Source organism: Trichechus manatus, unplaced genomic scaffold, assembly GCF_000243295.1.
Source record: "Trichechus manatus latirostris isolate Lorelei unplaced genomic scaffold, TriManLat1.0 scaffold00015, whole genome shotgun sequence".
NCBI classification, from domain to species: domain Eukaryota; kingdom Metazoa; phylum Chordata; class Mammalia; order Sirenia; family Trichechidae; genus Trichechus; species Trichechus manatus.
The window spans coordinates 1,529,023-1,553,484 of NW_004443951.1; the positions used below are offsets into that span (position 1 = coordinate 1,529,023).

The 24,462-nt window shown below is 40.4% G+C and overlaps 1 protein-coding gene across 2 annotated transcripts in view; it reads left to right on the top strand.

The window, feature by feature from the left end:
- The first annotated feature begins 12,023 nt into the window (after window positions 1-12,023).
- The window catches only part of NDC1 (NDC1 transmembrane nucleoporin), a 56,951-nt gene continuing 44,512 nt past the window's right edge, over window positions 12,024-24,462 (top strand). Inside the window, exons 1-5 of one of the 2 annotated variants that reach the window (XM_004371715.2) lie at window positions 12,024-12,735; window positions 14,701-14,821; window positions 17,095-17,196; window positions 19,045-19,219; window positions 21,373-21,511. In XM_004371715.2, the coding sequence (XP_004371772.2) occupies window positions 12,271-12,735; window positions 14,701-14,821; window positions 17,095-17,196; window positions 19,045-19,219; window positions 21,373-21,511 (1,002 nt within the window). In that variant the 5' untranslated portion in view covers window positions 12,024-12,270. The remainder of the gene's footprint in view (window positions 12,736-14,700; window positions 14,822-17,094; window positions 17,197-19,044; window positions 19,220-21,372; window positions 21,512-24,462) is intronic. The other variant, XM_023727054.1, reaches the window with a different exon arrangement.

Genomic DNA, 24,462 nt, shown 5'->3' on the forward strand with positions numbered 1-24,462 from the left:
CCCTTGCTTTTTCTGTTGTTGGTTTCTACTTTAATGGCTTCATGGTCAGAAAAGATGCTTTGTAATATTGCAATGCTTTGGATTTTGTTAAGGCTTGCTTAATGGCCTAATATGTGGTCTGTTCTGGAGAATGTTCCATGTGGGTTGGAAAAGAAAGTATACTTGGCTGCTGTTGGGTGGAGTGTTCTGTATATGTCTGAGATCAAGTTGGTTGATTGTAGCATTTAGCTCTTCCGTGTCTTTGTTGAGCTTCTTTGTGGATGTTCTTTCCTTCACCGAAAGTGGTGTGTTGAAGTCTCCTACTACTATTGTGGAGCCGTCTATCTTTCTTTTCAGTGCTGTTAGAGTTTATGTATTTTGGAGCCCTGTCATTGAGTGCGTAAATATTTATTATAGTTATGTTCTCCTGGTGTATTGACCCTTCAATCATTATATAGCGTCCTTCCTTGTCCTTTGTGGTGTATTTTACTTTAAGGTCTGTTTTGTCAGAGATTAATATTGCCACTCCTGCTGTTTTTTGAGTGGTGTTTGCTTGATATATTTTTTTCCATCCTTTGCGTTTTAGTTTGTTTTGTCTTTAAGTCTCAGGTGTGTCTCTTGTAGGCAGCATATAGATGGATCGTGTTTTTTTATCCAGTCTGCTACTCTCTGTCTCTTTATTGGTGCATTTAGTCCATTTACATTCAGTGTAATTATTGATAGGTATGAGTTTAGTGCTGTCATTTTGATGTCTTTTTTTGTGTGTTGTTCACAGTTGCCTTGTTCCACTGAATTTTTTGTGCTGAGTCGTTTTTCTTTTCATCTTTTTCATTGTTGTTGATTTTGTGTTTGCTGAGTCTTTATATTTTTCTAGTTTTTTATTTGGACTTGTAGGATTGTTAGTTTCCTTTGTGGCTACCTTAATATTTACCCCTATTTTTCTAAGTTTATACCAGTCTTTTATTTCTTTATATCGCCTTGACTTCCTCTCCATAGGAAAAATCTATGTCTACAGTTTTCAAGTCCCTCTTTTTTGTTTTAATGTTGTCTTCTTTTACATATTGACATCTGTTTCCCTATTTTCAGTGTTTTAGCTTTGATTTACTTTTGTGACTTCCTTATCTGGGTTGATATCTGGTTGCTCTGTCCTGTGTTCTAGTCTTGGTTTGTTATCTGATGTTACTGATTTTCTAATGGGAGGACTCCCTTTAGTATTTCTTATAATTCTGGTTTGGTTTTTGCAAATTCCCTAAACTTCTGTTTATCTGGAAATGCCCTAATTTCGCCATCATATTTGAGAGACAGTTTTGCTGGATATAGAATTCTTGGCTGGCAGTTTTTTTCCTTCAGGGCTTTATATATGTCATCCCATTGCCTTCTTGCCTGCATGGTTTCTGCTGAGTAGTCTAAGTTTCTTCTTATCAACTCTCCTTTGTAGATGACTTTTCGTTTATCCCTAGCCACTCTTCAAATTCTTTATTTATCTTTGGTTTTGACAAGTTTGATTATAATATGTCTTGGTGACTTTCTTTTGGCATCTACCTTATGTGGGTTTCGATGAGCATCTTGGATAAATATCCTGTCATCTTTCACAATATCAGGGAAGTTTGCTGCCAACAAATCTTCAACAATTCTCTCTGTATTTTCTGTTATCCCCCCCTGTTCTGGTACTCTAGTCACTTGTAGGTTATTCTTCTTGATAGAGTCCCAGATAATTCATAGGGTTTCTTCATGTGTTTTAATCCTTTTATCTGATTTTTCCTCAAATAAGTTGGTGTCAAGTGCTTTATCTTCAATCTCACTAATTCTGACTTCCATTGCCTCAATTCTGCTTCTATGACTTTCTATTGAGTTGTCTAATTCTGACATTTTATTGTTAATCTTCTGTATTTCTGATTACTATCTCTGTATGGATTCTTGAAGCCTGTTAAATTTGTCATTATGCTCCTCTCTAATCTTTTTAATTTTCTCTAGTGCATGTTCTGCATTTTGCTTAATTTCCTTCCTAATTTCTTGAAGAGTTCTGTGTATTAATCTTTTGTATTCTGCCTCCACTAATTCCAAGAAATTTTTCTCCTCTGGAAAATTTCTAGATTCTTTATTTTGGGAGCTTGCTGAAGCCGTCATGGATTGCCTTTTTATGTGATTTGATATTGACTGTTGTCTCCGAGCCATCAATAAGTTATTTGTTTATGTTTGCTTACTGTGTCCTTGCTTCTCATTTTGTTTTGATATGCCCAAATAGACTGCTCCTATGAGCTAGTTTGATTATTGGCACCTTTGAAGCTCTAATGTCCTGTCACCTGGTGGTTAGATCTGTTAGATATGTGTGCTTAGGAGTCTGCCCACTCCTCCTGTATGGATTCAGCTCAGGTGCCGAGGTAGATAGCCACCAAGTGTGTGGTGTAGGCTCTCATGTACAGTCCTAGACAGGCATGGGTGATTGATGTAGGCACAGACATGTGGTTGCAGCAGGGTGACACACACTGAGCAAGGCAGGGGACTGACAGTTGCCCCCGAGTATCCAGGAGGAAGGCGTGTCCCTGTTCCCTAGAGCGCGTAGGTGGGGGGGGGTTGCAGCTGTTTGTTGCTGTTGGCTATAAGGACTGGGGGGGGCACGTCTTATTCATGGGCCCCTCAGGTGGCTAGGTGGCATGGGCGGAGCCACCAGTCCTCAGGCCCCTGATGTGGGTAGATGAAGACCCTGCTTAATGGGCAGAGCAGTGTCAAATGTCAAGAACCTGCCACTTCACAGCTGAAACAGTTGAAGTTAGAGTTCTGGTATATACCCTGTTGTACTGCAGTAATGAGGGCCTACGCCGTTGAGATGGGCCCACACAAGTCTCTGCAGGGGGAAAGGCACTCAAAGTCCATGGATCCCTTATGCCTGTGCATAGGCAAAGGAGTTGTGCCTACCCTGGGTTCCTTGCTTAGGGGAGCCGGCAGTTTATTTTTTCCCATTTGTTAATTAGTTTACTCTCCAAACAGGGAGAATGGCTCCAGGCATGTGACGGCTCCTACTTCTGGCCCAGGGGCCTTGGCAATTGCTGAAGCCGGTCCGGGACCCAGTGCAGAGCAGGGAGCAGGGAGGTAAATTGGGGAAAGGTTTTTCCCTAATGGGGGTGTTTTTATCCACGCAGTAGGCCGTATGCAATTACTTATCTTTCACTGGATCAAGAGCTGCTTCTCACTGGTTCTGGGTGGCCGTGTAGACCCTCTGGCACTGGGTCTCTCCTGGTGCAGAAAGCATGCCCTCCTGAGCACGGCTACTTTCCTGTCTAACCGCTCACCCCCGAGCTGCTCAGGCGTGAAGGGCTCAGGCCCTCGCCAGGTCAGGTCTGGCAACTCCTTGCTGCTTCCAAACTGTCTCTCCTTCCCCCTGGCACTCTGTCCGGTTCCTCAACTCTGTATTTGATGTTCAGGGCTCCAAGATTTCCATATATAATCGAATCACTTGTTTTTTGGGGTCTTTGTTGTAAGAGGGTCCACCGGAAGCGTCTGACTACTCCACCATCTTGGCCCCGCCTCCCACCCAATGTATTCTGCTTATATCTTTTGGTCGAACTGCATGACATGGTCACCTCTAGCTGCAAGGGAGACTGGAAATGCTCTTTAGCTGGGCACACCGCCATCCTAAATGAAAGCAGAGTACTGTAAGGAAGAAAAAGAAAATGGGTTTTAGATAGATAACTGCTACATCTTGGAACCCCTACTTTTATAAAAGTTAGTAGATGGTAGTTTGGGGTCATTGTCAGTTTAATTTCACTGTTTTGCACCATATATAGAATTGAGAGAAAAGAATTCTGGGAATATGACAGTGGAAGTAACATAGTTTTTTAATCTTGAATTCCCCCATAAAAACAGAGCAACTAGGATAGCAAAATAAAAAAACTACAACAAATGGATACCTAGGTGACATCACCACAAACCCAAGAATTCAAGTAGGTGGAAACCACTGGCAGCCCTAAGACTTGCATGGTATCAGCATTTCTGTAGAAAGAAGCAGAGGGAACCAACAGATTGTCTTAGAAATCTGAAAATAAGAGAACCCCAGAAGAGTCAGTAGTATAGTATTGTGGACCAACAGAACAGCAGCTGGAACTGAGAGGAGTTTTGTACAACCTAGTTTTCAGTAAATGAGTGTAAGTGGTCTAAAGTAAGGTCTGAAGAAGCTGAAGCAGTCAGGCCATGAACTCTCAAAACCAGCCAAAGTTTCCAGAAAACCAAAGAAGAAACTGGTGGGAATAGAAAACAAATAGGGTAGGCTAGGGATATCTGGGGCAAAGGAAAGAAAAATCTAAAAAGAGTAGGGGAGGGAAACAGAGCCAGGAGATCTCAGAAGGAGGCCATATTTTTAACACTTCATGAAAACACAGAAAAAGATGCTATAGAGCCTTGAATTTAGAAGAGCTATCCTGACTCATCCCTCCCTCCTAAATGTGCAGGAAAACTAATTTCCTGTAAAAATGAACAGCCAAATGGACTGCAGTCAAATCTCATAATGAAGTTATAGGAAAAATTAGAATAAGGAGCAGAATAAAATCCCTAATGATAATGAAATCATTCCAGAAACACATGCCCACAAAAGCAGATAAAAAGTATAACAGTATTTCAAAATGAGCAGAAATAAATCAAGAAAATGGTACAAGATACGAAGGAAAAACACACATCATAATTAGAAAACAGAAATTAGGTAATAGAACTCAGGAAAGAGTTGTAAATAAAAGAGAAAAGTCATTTCACAAATGAAGACTGAACTAAAAGGAATTTCAGAGTGAATATGCACAACAGATCATGCCTTAAGAGGATAAAAATTAAAAAGAAGGAAACAATTTTAAATTCCAGCATGAATAAAGGAAAGGATTCAAGAAAAAGTGACAAATATAGGAGACAGGACAAAAAGAGCTAAAAGTGTATTACAGATATCCTTGGAGAAGAACAAACAAAGCAATGGGAGAGAATAAATACAAAAAAGTATAAATAAACATTTTTTTTCCTAAAAAAAAAAAAGACTTGCAACTACAAATAGAAAGGCCACACCTCGTACCTGGGGAAGTCAATCCAGAAGGTCAACACTGAGACATATTTCTAGTAAAATCAGGGGATTTTAAAGATAAAGAAAAATATTTGGGGCATCTAGGCTAAAAGACAGATTATAAAGGAAAGAAAATCAGATTATCATCAGACTTTTTTAGAACAGCTTTTTATGTCAGAAGACTACAGTGTAATGTACCTAAGATACCCAAGGAAAGAACATGTGAGCTAAGGATTTTATACCCAGCCAAACTGACTTTCAGGTGTAAAGGCCACAGACAAAATGTTATCAACATGGAATAACACAGGGAATATTATTCCCATAAGAATCTTCTAAGGCATTGTAAAAAGGGCTTGGGGGAGGTATCTGACCTCCTCCTTCCCCACAAGGACGAAGGAGAACCACAATCAACAGCCCAAGGATGATTCCTATTAGGTGGGGGTCAGATATGCCTCCTCTCTCTGTCATCTTTACCAATTCTGACACCAATCATCCATCCCACAGCACTCTCTACTGGGTTCGATAGTTCATTGCAATGGCCACACAGAACCAAAGACCATACGCACAATTATGGGGTTTATTATAAGGGAAGTAATAGTTACAGTCAGGCTCAGGAACACTCAGGATACAGGTCTTTCATCAGGACAGCCTCTCTCCAGCTGTGCTCACAGGCATGCCTCTCTCTGGCCCTCAGTCTCTGCCCAAAAGCACTCAGCTTACTCTCTCCACGGGCCGAGAAGCCCACTGCACCGGCTCCTGCTGCTGGGTGTCTGTTGCTGGGTCTTTCCTTCCTTGGTGGTAGTTGGCTTCTCTCCTCTCTGTTCTGGAATTGGCTGTTTAAGGCAAAACTGACCAACCTCCCTGGTAGTCCACAATTACCGTACCACACAACTACCTGGGTGGGAGTTACAAGACCATGGCTAGAAAGGCCACACACAAAAGTAATTAATCCACCGCAGGGATCTTCTAGGGAACATACTTCAGACAACTGAAGTGATTAGGGAGACACTGATATAACTGGTGGTGAGCACCAAATAGGTAGGATGTATCAATGAATGGTAGATTTATAGGATTTTTAGAAGAGGGAAGGATTAGTGTGGGACAAAAAAGGTTTCATGGAAGACATGGGATTTGAAGATGCAGAGACCAGCTTAAGCAGAGGCATGGAGGCAGGAAAAACAGTACCTGTTGGTGAGAGGATGAAGGGTCTGTAAACAGATCAGTTTTCGTTTCTTAGACCTGCACTTCCTGTATTCGTCCTTTTTCCAAGAACTTGTAAACTAAAAATCAGACACTAGTTGTACCAGATGCATTGGTTGAGAGTATAGTTTAGGAAAGTGGGGCCTTGTACACTGGACAGGAAGGTCCTGACAGCAGGGACTGTGCCCCTAAGTATCCCCCACAGGGCCTAGCAGTGACTGGCTCACGCTCATTGCTTAGTAAATGCTGGTAGAGTGAATTAATAAACAAATACAGTACATAAAGTCTTCCAAGAACTTTTCAAGCATTTATTGACTCATTTGTAATATACAAGATAGACCAGGTTATTCTACAGTAATAACTCCAAAATAGCTTAAAACAACAAAGCTTTGTTTCTCACTCGTGTTACAAAACCATCACAGGTTGGCAGGGAGACTGTTCATCGCAGTCACTCTAGGAGTCAGGTGATGGAGCAGCCACCACCTCAAATATTGACAGTCACTGTGCCAAGAGTAGAACAGAGCTCTGGAGGGTCTCACATTGGCAATTAAATCTTCCATCTGTAAGTGACACGTTACTTCTGCTCATAATTCATTGGCTGGAACTGTGGATGGTGGGAGGGAAGGAAGGAAGGGAAAAGGGGAGAAGGATGAGGGTAAGGAAGAATGCATACTATTATTTGCCTTTTCACAGTTGAGGAAACTGATGCACCTACAGGTTGAGTTACTCGCCTAAGCTAACCTACTATTAAGAAAGGACCTAGAATTCAAATCTGCATTTGTCTGACTCCAAAGCCTTCACCTATTGCCTTCCAGGGCAGCCTTTGATGCTGTCTCTTCTTCACATACTTGGAGACAAGGAGGCATCATGTAGCTTCATCTTCACCCATAGATTTCATTTTACCGTCTCTGTGTCACAGGCAGAGAGTTAAATCAACTTTTGTAAACAACTCTTAAGAAAAAAAAAAAAAACCATTGCCATCAAGTGGATTCCAACTCAAAGCAACCCCATGTGTTACACAGTAGAACCGCTCCATGGCGTTTACCTGGTTGTAATCTTTACAGAAGCAGATTGCCAGGCCTTTCTTCTGCAGCACTGCTGGGTGGGTCTGTAGCCAAGAGCAAACCATTTGCACCATCCTGGGACCTGAACAACTCCTAGACAGTGTTTAAAACGGATACAAAGCCATTTCTGAAGCCTAGATTACACACTTTGCTTGTACTGTGTGGGTTTTCTCTCAAGGATTATCCTCTCTCCTCTTTACTCTTTACTTTGCCATCTGGCCCTTAAGAAGCAGGCAGCAGAGGCCAGCGCCACCGAGCAGCCAACAGTGAATGCAGCCTGGCTCCAGAGAGGAGGCGTCAAAGGAAGGAGGAGGAACTTGAGCTTTTTTTTTTTTTAATTTGCTGAACCTTTTGAATTCTTCCCCAAGGCTTGGAGTTTGGCAGAAGTAATGATTCAGGTTTGTCCTGGGCACATTCTCTGTGTCCCTCTGGGAAATATCATCTGTGTGTTTTGAATTTATTTTTTGCTTGACTTATCAAAATACTGTTGCACAAGAGACTCTAGATGTCCAAGGAGCTTACTTTCAAAATAAATGTCTTTTATTTTTGCCTTTGGAAATGGCTAATCACATTTTATCAACAGTCAGCAGCCTTGTCTCTTGGAAAGATTGAATTTGAAACTTGGAACTCCTGCTTCATATACCAACCTAGGGAGAAAGGTGTTTTTTTTTGGTTTGGGGGTTGGGGGGTGGCTACCACTACTTCCTAATGTTTTTCAGGGTATAAAATGCCCAGGTCTATATGACAAGTGAAGGTTTTGAAATGAAAACTTTAGGAAAATGATGGCTCATTTTATAATTTTAGGGTGATTTTAAACAAAAAGAATAATTCCCACATCTGTATGATGGGGAGAGAGAGTTATAGATGATTTACAATAAGGAGTCTAGGTTCTTCAGAGACTCTTAGTATTCATATGTTAGATCTTCTTTGCCTATCTTCTCTATTTGTGAGTTTTTTTTAAATCCTGTTTTTCTTTATTCTTTTTTGATTAGAAAATGTCTGTCCTTTGTTATGGCATTACCTGTTGTGTTTCTTTGCTCTTGAGTTCCTTCTAGTTCAATCTTCATTTCTATAGTGATTCTCTCCTTTTATTTCTATTTATTCCTTGGGTGCTATTCTAACACCTAGTTTTTTAGTTTTTAAATACTTGGTAGAGGGTCAGCGAAACAGAGGAAGAACGTCGATGAGATGGATTGACCCAGTGGCTGCAACAATGGGCTCAAACATAACAACGATTGTGAGGATGGCACAGGACCCAAGCAGTGTTTTGTTCTGTTGTACATAAGGGTCACTATGAGTTGGAACTGACTCAACAGCATCTAACAACAACAACAATAAATACTAATATTATTGTTCTTTCTTATGTTGTATAATTTTCTTTGTTTATTTTGAAGGATTAGGATATAGTTTTCATCTATTTAGTGCACATGTCTTTCTGGCATGCTTTCATTGTCTATAGGGATGTTTTTAATCTTCCTTTTATATAAGCATAGAAAGATAAAGTGATTTTCTCAAGACTCTACAGCTACTAAGTGGCAGAGCAGGTTCACACCCATGTTTATCTGGCCCCAAAGCCTGTAATCTTTCTACTAATATTTATCATATACTGTAAGTCTGCTCTGTACCAGATAATTTACAAACAAAATTTATTTAATATAGCATCCTGTCAGTTTTATTACTGATAAGGCTCAGAGAGTGTTATGGATTGAATTGTGCCCCCTAAAAATATGCCCCACAAAAACCCTACTATATCTGTGGTTATGATCCCATGGTAATAGGGTTTTCTTTGTTATGTGAATGAGGCAGTATTAGTGTAGGGTGTGTCTTAAGTCAATCTCTTTTGAGATATAAAAGAGTAGATTAAGCAAGCAGCAGAAAAAGCAGAGATGGGGGAAGATAGATGCTAAGCCACATGAAAATTGCCAAGGAACAGAAGCTCAGAGGAGACAAGGACTTTCCTCCAGAGTGGACACAAAGAGAAAGCCTTTCCCTATGGCCTGCACTCTGAATTCAGACTTCTAGCCATCTGTCTTAGTTTTCTAGTGCTGCTATAACAGAAATACCACAAGTGGATGGTTTTAACAAACAGAAGTTTATTCTCTCACATTTTAGGAGGCTAGAAACCCAAATTCAGGGTGCCAGCTCTAGGGGAAGGCGTTCTGTCAGTTCTGGGGGAAGGTCCTTGTCATCACTCTTACCCTGGTCTAGAAGCTTCTCAGCTCAGGGACCTGGGGTCCAAAGAACACGCTCCCAGGGATTCTTCCTTGGTGCTGTGAGGTCCCTATCTCTCTGCTGGCTTCTCTCTCCTTTTATCTCTTGCAAGATAAAAGGCGATGCAGGCCACGCCTCAGGGAAACTCCCCTGAGTTCAGGGCTGTTACCTGAGTAAGGGTGTTGCATCCCACCCTAACTCTCTTTAACATAACATAACCTAATCTTGCCTCATTAACCACAGGCTGCGAATAGGATTTACAACACATAGGGAAATTACATCAGATCACAAAATGGAGGACAACCACACAATATTGGAAATCATGGCCTAGCCAAGTTGACGCATATTTTGGGGGGACACAGTTCAATCCATGACACCATCTAACTCTGAGTAAATAAATTTGTTTGTTAAAGCCACCCACTTGTGGTATTTCTGTTATAGCAGCACTATATAATTAACACAGAGAGCAACTGTGAATAGTTGTGGGCACTTGTGGTGGTTTCAACAGCTACAAAGAGTACTGGCTCCTCGGTTCCTGTTCAACAGCAATGCTGTGATTCTGATGGCAGCAAGGGCAGTGGCATCACCCTCAGCAGCTCAGCATCGAGTGTAGGTTCGTAGGCTCTAATGCTGAGGGAGTGGAAGCTTCCTCATATGTGGGCAACAACTTCTTTCTCCCTTTTGTTATTACAGCCTTGTTCTTTCTGCCTTATGCTCTTTCAGCCCTTTCAACACTATTGTTAAAAATTCCCTACATTAAATTCCTTTCTGACTTAAATATCTATTATTTTGTTGTCCTGAATAGACAGTATCTGATAGTCACTTTCTTGTATTCATTCATTCTTTGTTCATTTAACAAACATTCACTCACTGCCTACTAATGTGGTGGGCACTTTGGAAACAACAATAAGCAAACCAAAGCCCCTGCCCTTACGAAGCCTGTATACTAGCAGGAAGACAGACAATAAGCAAGTAAGCAAATAATTACACAAGATGATTTCATACTGTGGTAAGTACTATGAAGAACAGAAACGGCTTAAACAGCCCAGGACTGTTATGGTTGCTCCAGGCTCCTTCAAGCTCAGTACTTCATTTTCCCTATGGTGTGAACCTCTGCCTTGTAGTCCAATATAGTGTTAGCGTTCCAGCCAACACATTCAAGTTCCAGGCAGCCAGATGTGAAGGGAGTAAGAAGGGGTAAGGAACACGTGCTTGCTCTCTTTTAAGGGAGTTTCTGGGAAGCTACCATGCAATACTTCGATAATATTTTATTGGCCTCAACTTAGTCACCTGCCACACCTAGCTACAAGGTAGAGTGAGAAACGTAGCCTTAATTCTAGGCAGTATGTGTCCAGTTAAAAATTGGGAGGTCTATCACTAAAAAAGAAGAGACTAGATACTGGGGAAGACAACTAGTAGTATTTACCACAGGAACTAAACAAGGTGATCTGATTCTGAGTAACCTAAGGCGTGTATTTGGACACTTACTTAGACTGCTTCTTTATAATCTTTCTCTGCCATCAAATAGGTTTCTTCATAGCAAAAACTTGATTTACCTTTACAGCTCTGGTGTGCCCTTAAGTGTCTCAGGCATGATAAATATTAACATGTTTCTGAAAGAGAATATGATATAACTTTAAAGTAACTTGGGAAACTTACTAGCAAACAATATAGAGCAGTATGATGTTGTGATATCAAATTCTCTCACTAGACTGTGAGTTTCTTCAGAGTCAGTAAATCACTAAATCTGTCTCATTCTTTCTAGAGTACTGAACGTTGACTGTGGTGTATAATTGGTATTAAAAGACATTATCAGTATTCATCCATGGATCTTACTGAGGCCTAAAGCAATCAGAGAAGACTTCATTAAGTGGGACTCGGGTTGGTGAAAAGCCCTTTTCCCCACTGACAGAAAATAAACGATAATCAATATTTGTATAGCATTTTAATTACATCTTCACAACATCACCAGGATGTTACCTTTCATTAAATCCTCACATCACCGGGGTATTCTTTGTTTTTATCCTTATTTTACAGATGAAGAAATGGAGGCTCAGGGAAGGTCAAGATATTCCCCTTAGCAAGTGGCAGCCACCTGGAACTAGAAATCAAGTCTTAAGAAAACCAAATGCACTGCTAGTGTGGGAAATTTTTCAATTTCAGTAAAATTAGTGAGTACCTATGGTGGAGAGGGCTACAGCATCCTTTGGTTTCACTTTTAGGAGATTGATAAAATAAAATCGGGCAAAATGAGGGCAAATCATACTGCCAAAACTTTCTAAATGCAGGGTTACGATCAAGCAATAAACCCACTGCTGTCCAGGGGATTCCAATTCATAGTGACCCTATAAAAACCCATTGTCGCTGAGTCTGTTCCAACTCTTAGCGGCCCGACAGGGCACAATAGAACTGCCCCATAGGGTTTCTAAGGAGCAGCTGGTGAATTTGAACTACCGATCTTTCGGTTAGCAGCTGAACACTTAACCACTGCGCCACCACGGCTCCGGTGACCCTATAGGACAGCGTATAACTGCCCCACAGAGTTTCCAAGGCTAGGCTGTAATCTTCAGGGAAGCAGAGTGAAAGCAGACTGGCACATCGTTCTCCCGCAGAGAAGCTGGTGGACTCCAACAGCCAATCTTTCGTTAGCAGTCGTTCGCTTAACCAGTACCATCACTAGAGCTCGTTCCATCAAGTAATACTGTGGTTAGTATCGGCTTTTTAAAGGACTACAATTCCCAGCATGCCACAAGGCGCCTTGGGAAGACTTCGACTCCCAGCATGCTGTACCTTGGAACTCCGTGGGAACTCCAAGTCCCAGAATGCAGCGCTCTTACTCCTACTACTTGCTCTCAGAGGGCCGACGAGACTACAGTTCCCAGCATGCAGCGTCGCCCCCTGTTTCTGGCGCCTCGCAGGGCCCTGCTTCGTAGGGACCTTTTAAACCCCAGAGGGCAGTTCCTGGAGTCACAGCTCCCCCTGGAAGACGTATCTGTAGCGCAGTTCTGGCCCACCGAGCCTGTCCAGAAGAAGCCTCGGAGGGATGGGTTGGGGCCTGGGCCGGGCTTCGCTCAGGCAGCGTTTGAGGCAGCCCCATCGGGGCCCTCCTGGGGCCTACCTCCCTTTGAACTGCGGTGGCGGGCGGGCGCACTGTCTCCACCACCCCTCAGAGTAGGGGCCGCCATCTCCATGGCCACGGCTGCGAGTCGGCCTAGTGCCGGCGGGTCGCGGGACATCCTGTGGCGCGTGAGTCCAGCGCATAGTGTGGCACGTGCTCGGCCGCTGTTAGGGTCGGGCTGGAAGGGCCGACGCTGACCGCGCGTGCGCGCTGTGCGGGGGAGGGGCCGGTCCACGGGGAGAGCGCGTGGGGAGGGAGCGACCTGAGGAAGCTGATTACAGGGTGTTTTTTTGGGAGGGGGTGCGCCTTCTCAGTGGAAGCTGGTTGCAGGGTGTGCGTGTGGGACGTCTTGAGTGGTAGCTAGTTACGGGGTGGGAGAGGAGTCCTGGGTGGAATCTGGTTACCGGGTGGAGGGGGAATTGTTAGGAAATGTTCACCAGTTTTCTCTTCTATGAGGAAGCTGGACTGGGTGGAAGAGTGTCCTTAGTGGAAGCTGGTTAGAGTGAGAGGAATGATCTGAATGGAAAGTGGGGCAGGGAGTAGGGAGGAGTTTTATGCAAGGACAGTGTACTTCGTAGGTGCAAAATAACTTGTTGGTGACTTGGGGTAAGAAGTGGAAAGGAATGTCCAGAATTGGAGGAGAATGTAGGGTGGCACATTCAGCAGAGGCTAGGGTTGGGGACTGGTACGCAGGGCAGGTATTCTTTGTAAGAAGTTAGGTGTAAGCTGTGGGACTGAGGTCTTCCTTGAAGTTGTTTAATCAGCAGTACTGCATCCAGTCTGTGGAGGGCAGAGACAAATAGGAAGATCCCTTTTAGGACAGTGCTTCTACCCCCGTAGCACTGTCATCTTCACTGTATCCCAAGCTAAAAACGTCTTACCTATTCTTTACCGCCTGTGTTATCAATCAAGAAGTCCTGTAGATTCTACCTCAGAAACGTGGCTGGAATTTGTTCCATTTTTTCTATCTCATTGCCACTGCCCTCGTTCAGACATCAACTATATATTCTTTGGCTTGGAATATTTACGGTTGACTGCCTCTTAATTCCTTTGTCGCCTGTCTAGGTCTTGTCCCCTCTGATCCACTTTCCTCACAGTCACTGTCCAAACACAAGAGTGCTTTACCTTCCCAAACACAAATATGACTGTCACATTCATGCTTTAAAGCCTTTAGTATCTCCCTTTGTATTTATTCAACAGTGAATCTTGTGCCTCTTATCTGGTAAGCACTGGGAATTCAGAAATGAATATGATGCAGTAGCTGTCCAATAAGGAGCGCATATATAATTGTAAACACGATTACAATATATAAAAAAACAAATTGTCATGGAATCGATTCTGACTCATGGTGACCCCATGTATGTCAGAGTAGGACTGTGCTCCATAGGATTTCCAATGGCTGTGACCTTTTGGAAGTATATCACCTGGCCTTTTCTTTCAGGTGCCTCTGGGTAGATTCAAACTTCTAGTCTGTCCGTTAGCAGCTGAGCACATTAACTATTTGTACTCCCCAGAGTCTTCACAATATACAGAAAGTTCCCATAAAATCTATGCAGCTTTTCAGTAGTAGTGTAACTATAATTATCAAAGATAAAGAGACAAGTATAAGTTACTATGAAATGCAGTTGTAAAACTAAGTAAGATAATCCCATCCTGCCTCAAAAGTGTGCTGTTTGATGTAGCGCTTGACTCTGGCTTAATGCACTCATCTGTTTACCAGTAATTACAGTATCTTGTAGTGGTATGCAAAGCCCTGGTGATGCAGTGGTTAAGAGCTCAGGCTGCTAACAAAAAGGTCTGCAGTTGGAATCCACCAACCGCTCCTTGGAAATCCTCTGGGGCAGTTCACGCTGTCCTGTAGTGTTGCTATGAGTTGGAATTGATGGGACAGCAACGAGTTTGGGTATTTTGGTTTGGGTAGTGGTATGTAATATTAATAGTACTGACCGTTTGTGTTTATATATAGCTGCCTGCACTAAGGTCTGGGTCTAAATATTAGTGATTAAATATACACCCTGTTTGCAAATTCAGGATTTGCATAACTGAAATAATTTAACTGAGTTGGTAATTGAGGGTTTTTGTTTTAATTGTAGGTTTTAGGCTGGAGGATAGTTGCAAGTATTGTTTGGTCAGTGCTGCTTCTACCCATTTGTACCACAATATTTATAATCTTTAGCAGCATTGATTTATTTCATCCTATACAGTGGCTGTCAGGTAAGTGATACTTAATTTGGGAAAATCAAATTTATAGGACCTACTTGTCAAGATAAAAATTGCATATGATTCAAATGACTTATAAATCTTATATTGGCACACCAAAGCATTCACTTGAGATATTTTTAAGGCATCCCCTTTCATAACATGAACTACCTTTTTGTTATAATATTAACAAACCTAGCAAAGGCCATGTATGATCACAGGAGCAAGAAGATCATTAGAAGACCGCGTAAATGAAACCCTGACTTAATTTTTGTCTTTTCTTTTTGACGGCTTTATTGAAATTATTTGTCTTTTTAAGAAAGAGAACTATCTCTGTCACCTATTTAAAAATTGTGGGTAGAAAATATGATATACATCTCTTTAATAAATATGTCTAAAATTAAGAATATTTCACTTCCGTATTGTGGCTGATTAGGCAAAAAGATGAGGAGGGAAAAGGAGGAAAGAGTTAAAGACTAGGGAGATAATGTTAACACACAAGGGTTGATGAAGAGAAAAAGACTGAAGCAGGCAGAAGTGTTTCTCAAAATCCTTGGGGACAAAAAAATTACTAAATTCATTAAAATGTAACTACTGTGTTTCATAATGATAATAATAATAGTTACCAATTATTGTCTGTCTTCTGTGTGCCAGGCACCATGCTAAGCACCTTAAGTATTTTGCCTTTTATCCTTCCTACAGCCCTGTATAATAAAGCGGTATCCCTGTTTTATAAATGAAGAAACTAAGGCTCAGATAGGTTGAATATTCTGTGCAGATAAACACAGATAGTTACTGAACTAGGATTTGAACATTGGTCTCTGACTTCAAAGCCTGTGCTTTTCTACCATGCTGCACTCTAGAATTGAAAAACAGAAAGAGGTAAATGTGGCCAGAATAGGTTTTCAAGTCTTTAAAGTCTTGTCTAAGGCTAAGAAGCACAAATACTCTTGAAATCTCTTTTCCTCCCTCTCAGCAACAATAACAACAAAAAATTCTCATGCTTTGGAAAATGGGAAGTGTGTTTTTAATTTAATTTTTCAGAAGAAAATGCCAATTTTCAAGGAGTAGAATCTTAACCTTGTGGCCTTTGTAGATGTTGCTGCTAAAGAATTAAAGTCATGTTATGTTTTTTATAGATACATATAAATCACTTCTTGGATGGGTCCGACAGGTCAGATGAAATTAAGCCATAAACCAGCGCAGGGATGGCGAGTATTTCTGTAGCCATCTTGCCCGAGTCTGCATCACTAACTGATTGTGGCTGTCTAGCCACAGCCTCAGAATATTCAATATTGTATTCTGGAACCACTCCCAATTGTTCAGAGTTGACACTTGGATAAAAAACTATTTGCTATTTCGTGGCTATGGGTTCTTTAATCCTAATAGCACATTTTCTCCAGATTGGATTTGATTCACAACATTTTCCCCATCAAATGTTACACATTCTCTTCAACTTTTGCCTTGCAGAGTGTTTTCAGAGAAGTTATGCTCTTTCTTTATTAACCTCCAGTCACATGAATCATTTCATTTTTTTGACTCTATAATGCTTGGGTAGAGTCATTTAATTGTGGATTCTTAGGAAATACACTTCATTAATTTTGTTCAGTGAATTGCACTTTTAGAAATAATTGGTTTCATTGTTACTTCTTCGCAAACGTGCCCTTATTGTTTTATTTCTCTTATTCGTGTTTTTAGGAGACATATATATATATATAATCTTGAACTTTGCCATGATTTTGAAAAGGAATAATTAATTGTTGAACTATTCTGAAGTGTGAATATATTAGTATTTCACAGGGATATCATGACTTAAAAGAAATTTCAGCTCATTTGGATGATTTATGCATTATGCTATTTCCAAAAATGTGACTTTCACCTAAGCTGTAGGGGCTAATTTTATTTATTAAGATGTGATCTGAAAAATATTGTTTATATTTTAAAAACAAATTTTGCTTGTTTATTACTAAATACAGTACTGCTCTGTTTCACATGATGAAATGTGTTTGCATATGGTAGTATTTTTTTTTGAGATTAACGTCTTGGCCATCTAAAAGAAATTCTAGTATAATTTTAAAGTACCCAGAGCCAGGTCAAAATAACTCAAACTTGTTCTTGAGTTGATGTCCTGTTGGACCTATCAACAGTGTGTGATTAAATTCTTGAAGAAAAGATACTTTTTAAAATTATAATTACAGTTGTGGTTTAAACCCCATTTCTATTGTAGTATACTGAACATGACTACATGACTTAATAAACTTTACTAATTTACCTCTCTTGTGTTTTAGATTCTTTTAGTGATCTGTATAGTTCGTATGTAGTCTTTTACCTCCTGCTACTGTCAGTGGTAATAGTGATAATAAATATTTTCAATGTGGAGTTTTATACAGGTAAGTTTTTAATGTTAACCATCTCAAAAAATCTGAATATATTTTAGGGTGTTTTGTACTTGGGTGTATATTACAGAGGCTGTGTTTTGTGTCAAAAAAAAAAGTACATAGAATCGTATACTTCGAATGTGTTACCCACCTTAGAATGTATTTGAGTGCTAGTTTCTCTGTTTTAAAAAATATTTAGCCCTTTGAAGAGTTGACAGCTTGTGTTAAAGTTATTAAGCAGGTATAATATAAGAAGAATTCCTTTTTACAGTAGGATATCAGACCAGGTGATTTCTAAGGTCTCTTTCAAATAAGAAAAATCTGTAATTCTGTGATTTTCAAAAACACTTAAGAGTATTATATGTTTTACCTTAGGAGAATCAGCTACTAGATTCTAGGGCTTTTGATTTTTCTCAGTTTCTCTCCTTGTTATTCCTGCCTTTCCAGATTCCTTGAGACACTTTTTGCTGACACTTCTGTTCTGACTGTAACATCACTCCTCATCTGCGTGCTCCAGTAATCCTTGCTAGACATAGTATAAAATTTCAAATCCTAACTCTGGATATTATAATATACACTCTCTTCCTTTGATATCCTAATCTCTCACTACTGGCTGGTGGGTCTCTTTCATACCAGCCCTATACAGAACTCCTTGGCTTAGGTTCTTTCACACTGTTCCACGTACCTGGATCATCTTCTGTGTATGATATGCCAGACTAGGGCTCCCCAGCTAGTCATTCTTAAAGCCTGACTAGTTATTTTGGCTCATTCCTTTATTAAATAAGTATTATGCATTTACTATGTGCCATGCATTGTGTGGGGATAAGGGATAAATGATGTGGTCTCTGCCCTCCCCAGAGGATCCCAATTATGGGGAGACAGACAGTAAACATCAAGCATATTCAGTTACACTACACTGGATCTATGGGGGTATATAGGAGCAATACTTATCCAGCATGGGAAACTTCCTATAGGAGATGATGTTTAATCCAAGTCTTGAAGGATGAGTTGTATTAAGTGGACAAGGAAAATGATGTTCTGGGGAGAAGGCATAGCATGTAAAGAGAGGAGGTTTGGTATAGTCAGGTGCAGTAAGAAGCACCGTCTGTAGGCCCTCGGGAGCATTTCTGGTGGGAAGCGAGAGGTGATAGCAGCCTCTTCACCGTAGTGTTCAGCACCTAAGCCTTCTCCCTTCACATTTATGTTTCGACCTCCCACAGTCTCTTTACGCTGAATATGTTGAAAGAGGAATGCCTGTATAGATAGGTTGGGGAATGCTGTGTTATTTTCAGGGTCAACAATAGCCCACCCATGCTCACCTCCCCCAACTTACTTCCAGAAAACTTTTTTGGATTATCAGAGAAGTATTAAAAATCCCTATACAAGCATTTATTTTAGAATTCATTGTTGTCAGTATTTACTCAGTTTGTGGTTTATTTTTCACAGATGGAGTACATATTGACAATATGAAGTGCTGAAATAAAGATAACTTGCTGGAGGGCAAGAACTTTATCTTCTATTATTATTATTTACTCTTTTATTGCACTTAGGCAAGTGCCAGGATAGGCACTACTTGAGCTTTCAGGAAATTTTAGTTAAAAAGAAATGAAAATGTTAACCATGCTATCCTTAAGTTTCATCTCTTTAGATTCTTTGTTTTTGTTTTTCAGTGTATCTCTTTGTGTTCAATCTTTTTTGTAATCATTTTAACTTAGACTGTTTCTTTTCTGCATTTTACATTGACTGTTGGTTTCTTCCTGCCCTTTGGAATATTTATGCAGGGATTAGTGGGAATAGTTTAGGTTTTCTAACTTCATATGCTGCAGATTATAAAGCCACAGTAATGTGCTTTGTTTGCAGTTGTGCCTTGCATTCCCTGCTCCAGACTGGCTCTGATAGGGAAGATCGTTCATCCTCAGCAGGTCTTGCACTCATTTATTCATGCTTCTATGGGAATGGTGATGGCCTGGTGTGCTGCAGTGATAACCAAGGGCCAGTACAGTTTTCTTGTGGTTCCCTGCACAGGTACTGAGAGGTAACAGACTTTTTTCCTAAAGAACTTTTTTTAGTTACTAAGCCGAAGGTGACCTGTATAGGTTAATACTTTACGGACAATCTTTACTTTCCAGACTCCTACAGAAGGTGCTTTTTTATATATATCAAGTGTTTTTGATGTTTTATGTTTATTGAATTCAGTGATTTTTTTTTTTTAAACCATTTATTATGTGCAAGGCACTATGCTAAGTGCTGTTGGATTTATGAGAGTGATTCGTACATAGACTAAAGCCCCTGGAGAGTTGGGACCAATAGGGAAATTAAGACATGGATACATATGGATGTTATAAGAGGAAGAAAGTAGAGAAAATCCACAGATGGCTTCTTAGAGGAGGTGGCATTTAGTTTGAAGGAAGAGTAATATGAAAAGAATGAAGAAAAAATTTTTAAATAATTATGACTACCTTCTATCGTGTACTTTCATAATTTTGAAACAAACAGCTCTTGAACACATGGCAGTGATATAAATTATACATTGATATTCTCACTTCAAAAATCAGAAAAGATGCTCGTAATGGAGTAATCTTAGGGTCTCTATTTAGCACTGACTTTAGAACAATGCTATGTGATTAATATGGAATAGTTGATTTTAGCTTCCAGCTATTGCTGTGTGAGGCAGTTTTTTTCCTTATGTGGTAAGTTTTCTTTAGTGAAAACTCTTTGTTGTTAAACCTGGTTGTCTGTGAATACGGAAATCCCATCTGCTTCTCTGGCTGAATCTTGAGATCTCCTTGCACATCTCTGTCTCCTTAGCAGAGGTGCGGTGAAAGTTTTAGTGAGTAGGAGGCAGCAGTATACTACAAGTGTTAAAAGAGATTAGTGCCTATAGTTAATATATTTACTGATGGTTTTACAGTTAGAGTCTCTAGCAAAACTAATCCCTTTTCGTCATCTTAAAACTTAGGGTCAGAAAACAATCAACCAGGAGTCTCACCACTCACAGAGATAGAAGTGGGGCACGTCCACAGTCTTTCCTCACTCATGAAAAATTGACTACTACTGAAATATGATGTGTTGGCTTTATATACCCCAGATATTTGATAGATTATAGATTCTTAGTAAAATCTCAAAGGAATTTAAGAGCTTGATGTTCACCAAATAGATAAGATCTTGTATTTACAATTAAAAGCCTGACAAAAGATAATAGGGTAGTGACCTAAGGCAGTGCACACCAGGGACTCCTCTTGGGTTTAACTAGATCTTTAGCATTTACAAGACAGCCATAGCTTGCCAGCTGGGAAGCGTCAGGAGTTCCTCTTTATCAGGTGTCCTTGTAGCAGTTCATATAGGTCATAGGTTCCATAGCCATCTGGGAGCTGTCTTCTTGCCCCCACCCCATAACTCAGGTACAAGGAGAGATCCACATCAGACAGATATGGGGCCCCCCTGGTTTAAAAGCCTGATATCCCACACGATCCAGTATCTCTTAAAACAACTTCCTAGGCATAGCATCCGGGGACCCCACAAGGGGATGCCCAGTAGTACTGAGACAACACAGACAGAAGCCCAAAGTCATGACATCTCCATCAGGTGTATATACTAAACCAAACTAGTTGCCGTTGAGTCGATTCCCACTCATGACGACCCCATGTGTGTCAGAGTAGAACTGCACTCCCTAGGGTTTTTTAATGCCTGTGATCTTGCAGAAGTAGATCTCCAGGCCAACCTTTTCAACCACTAACCTTTCAGTTAGTAGCTGAGTGTTTTCAGGTATATGTATTTATAATTCTTCCCAGTCCAGATGGAAATAATGGTGATGGCTTGGTGTACTGTAGTGATAACCAGGGGCCTGTACAGTTTTCCAGATGGAATTTGCCAAGCAGGAACTTTTTTTTTTTTTTTTTTTTTTTTACCAGAAGCGGTGTTATTTAGTATCATAGTTGATATTCCTACCCATCTCGTATTTCCAGGGGAACAGAGCTAGAGAGTTAACTAAAGGTCAGTTCTCATGCATCACGGAAAAGCGTATTGTGACTCCTTTGCCCCCATTTAACCTAAAACAAACCATTCTCTTAGAATTTGGAGCATTTCTTAAGTGATTAAGTCAAAGCTTTGCCTTCAATAAATATCGAGTCTTAAACAGTGATGTGCATTCATGATGCTGTTGAATTAAAATAATTTTCTTCCCTTTAGCTTAGATAGCCCTGCTGCACAGACCTGCTTAAATGAGTATCACCTTTTTTTCCTACTGGCTGGAGCATTCATGGGCTATAGCTATAGCCTTCTGTATTTTGTCAACAACATGAATTATCTTCCATTTCCCATCATACAGGTAAGATATCATTTGAGCATTACCTTATGTCTAGAATTTGGCAGAGTTAAAATTGCTTTGGTGTATGCATATATAACTGGCCACATCTGATTCATTCAAGATTTGATTAGCAAAAGTTAGGAGTGAGATCCTCAGAATACCATCTAGAGAGGAGAGGTTTGTCTTCATGAGGCTTTAGTGTATATTTGGGAGCTGTAGCTGCCCTTCCTGCTGCCACTCTTAGAATATCGCTTTGCTCTATGCTTTCCCTCTTTGCTAGGTAGTGGCAGTTACTGTCACCTGGCAGGGCTGGGGGAGGATGATAATGACATTCATGCAAAGTACCTCTGTGTAGCTGCCAGCTTCTTTTTGAACTTAAGAACCTCATGAGCTTGGGGATTTACAAGTAAGTATAGGATATGTCAGTTACTGTCTCAAATCCGTTTCGGAACAAGGCAACCAAAACCAAAACCAAACCCTTTGCCATCGAGTCAATTCCAACTCACAGCGACCCTATAGGACAGAGTAGAACTGCCCCATAAGGTTTCCAAGGAGTGGCTGGTAGATTCGAACTGCTGACCTTCTGGTTAGCAACCGAGCTCTTAACCACTGCACCACCAGGGCTCCTAGAACAAGGCAAGATGTATATAAATGAATTAAAGTTTCAGCTGGTTTGAGTGGGACAGTTTAAATTATCTTTCAGTTAGGTTTTTTAAAAATCTACTAATCTGGTTGGTGCTGTCTCTGGAACTCGGCTATCTAGCATCACAGGTGTAGAGTAGAGTGAACGTGGGAGTGGTCTAGTAGTTGACATTGTTTCTATCATGTAATGTCAAGTTTGTAAAATTTGACTATTAAATTTTTTGTCATTTTTTTTTTTAAATAAAATTTTAGATTTTTTTATCACAGAAGTTTGTTCTGGGATGGTAATATTTAACTTTGGCTTCAGTTTCAGCTTTGGCAAAATGTTGATTTTTAACATTTGGCCATTCAGTATTTGGCCAAAATATATATTTGGGGCATCTTTTGTATTTATTTATTTTTGTATTTACCCAGTCTGCCCAGTTGGGTGCTCTTCTCCAGCCCAAAGAGTTGCAGTAGGGATTTTGTGGGTGGGTGCAGTGGAAGGACAGTACAGTAAGGGAGGTGAGGATTTTGGCAAGAGTAGTTGAGATGATGTTTCTTGGTTGCCAGGACCTTAGTTTCCCACCTGTTAAGTTTATAACTGTCTTTATTTCCTTAGCTGAGTAGGTTTGCCTCCCCCGAAGACCAAGGGGGCCACACTGTAGCTTAGCCTTCTCTCATTAGCCTAAGGAACATGGTGCACAGTATACAGTCTTCCCTTGTGTGTTATAAGTTGCTAAGGAAAGTAGGACTGATTGTCAGGAAATTGCAAACTTAGTGTGAGATCTCAGAACTGTTCCTTCCCTCTCTGAGCTTGCATAGAATGATGTGATGGTGATAGCTGCTTAATTTATTTTTTAAACAGCCAAGCTGATCAGAGAATGTTAGTCCTTAAAAAGTTTTAACAAGCAATAACAACCATCATTATCATCATTATTACTTTTGGTGCTGACCGTCGGTTTCCCAGGAGTATAATGGTAACCTTCTTATAAAATGTTCAGATACTATACATGAAATGAAAGCCCCCTTTGACTTCGTCATGGCCAGTGTCAACCTTTGCCTCAGAGATAACGATTGTCACCAGCTTAGTGAATATCATTCCAGACCCTTTACTGTGCATTGACATAAACATACCAATAAAATTTTACATTCTGTGGGGTGGAGTTTACATAAATTGTTTCATATTGTGTCTATTATTCACTAATTACTTTTTTCATAAAGCTATGAAAAATCAGCTATTTTTAAAAAAATCTAATTTTAACCAATTTGCTGTTAGCCCATTTGTTTTCTTTTTCTTTAAACTTCCTACATTACTAAAACCCATTTCATTGCACTTATCAAATTCTTAATGACAGACTAGTAGAGAAAAAGCAGAATGTTAGCATGGAGAACAGGAGAAAACAATGGATACACACCAAGACAGGACTTGGCAAGCTATAGGCAAACAAGGCTGTTGAGAGTATTAAATGAGATAAGATATATACAGCACATGGCACAGTGCGTGGCGCATAGTAAATACTCACTAAAGGGTAGCTTATAGCAAAATCATGGAAGAAATCCAACAGGGAGATGAAAAACACTTCAGCTTGGGAGCAAAAGGAAGGTTTATTAGCTATTCTCTGCAAAGCTACTGAAATGTCCCCCTCCTTCCTTAGCCTTCTCTGTGTATCCTTGTGAGTGATGTTTGAGGTGAAAACTTCAGTAGGAATAGTATAGGAACTGTGCTTTTTTTATTGGGTGGTAGTGTCATGGGAGCACCCAGTGGCTGCATGGAATAGTGCATTTCCACACCTTGCACTTTGAAAATATTTGAATAAATCAGTATAATTGAAGCTGTTTGGTTAATGATCAAGTTATTCATATGGGCTGCTCTTTATAAGACTTTATGGACATCTGCAGAGTCCTTGGGTGGTGCAAATGGTTAAGCGCTGGGCTAGTAGTCAAAAAGGTTGTTGGTTCGAACCCACCCAGAGGTGCCTTGGAAGAAAGGTCTGATGATTTGCTTTTGAAAGATCACAGCCATGAAAACTCTATGGAGCACAGTTCTACTTTGACATACATGGAGTCCCCATGAGTTGGAATTGATAGCAACTGGCTTGGTTTTTATAGACATCTGCAGACATGGTTTGAAGGTACAACCTGTGCCTAAATACCGTAATCCTTTGCTGTTGTTTAATTTCTGAAATTCCTTAATGATCAGCCCTGGTGTAAGCATGAAAGAAGACCCGAATTTGGGAAGTTCATCTTTTATTCATTAGGTTTCCTTAAATTCTTTCTACTAATTTTTCATGTTTTTTCCATTGGCATTTTTGGGATGTGGGGAGGGAGGAAGAATGAACAACTCTTGT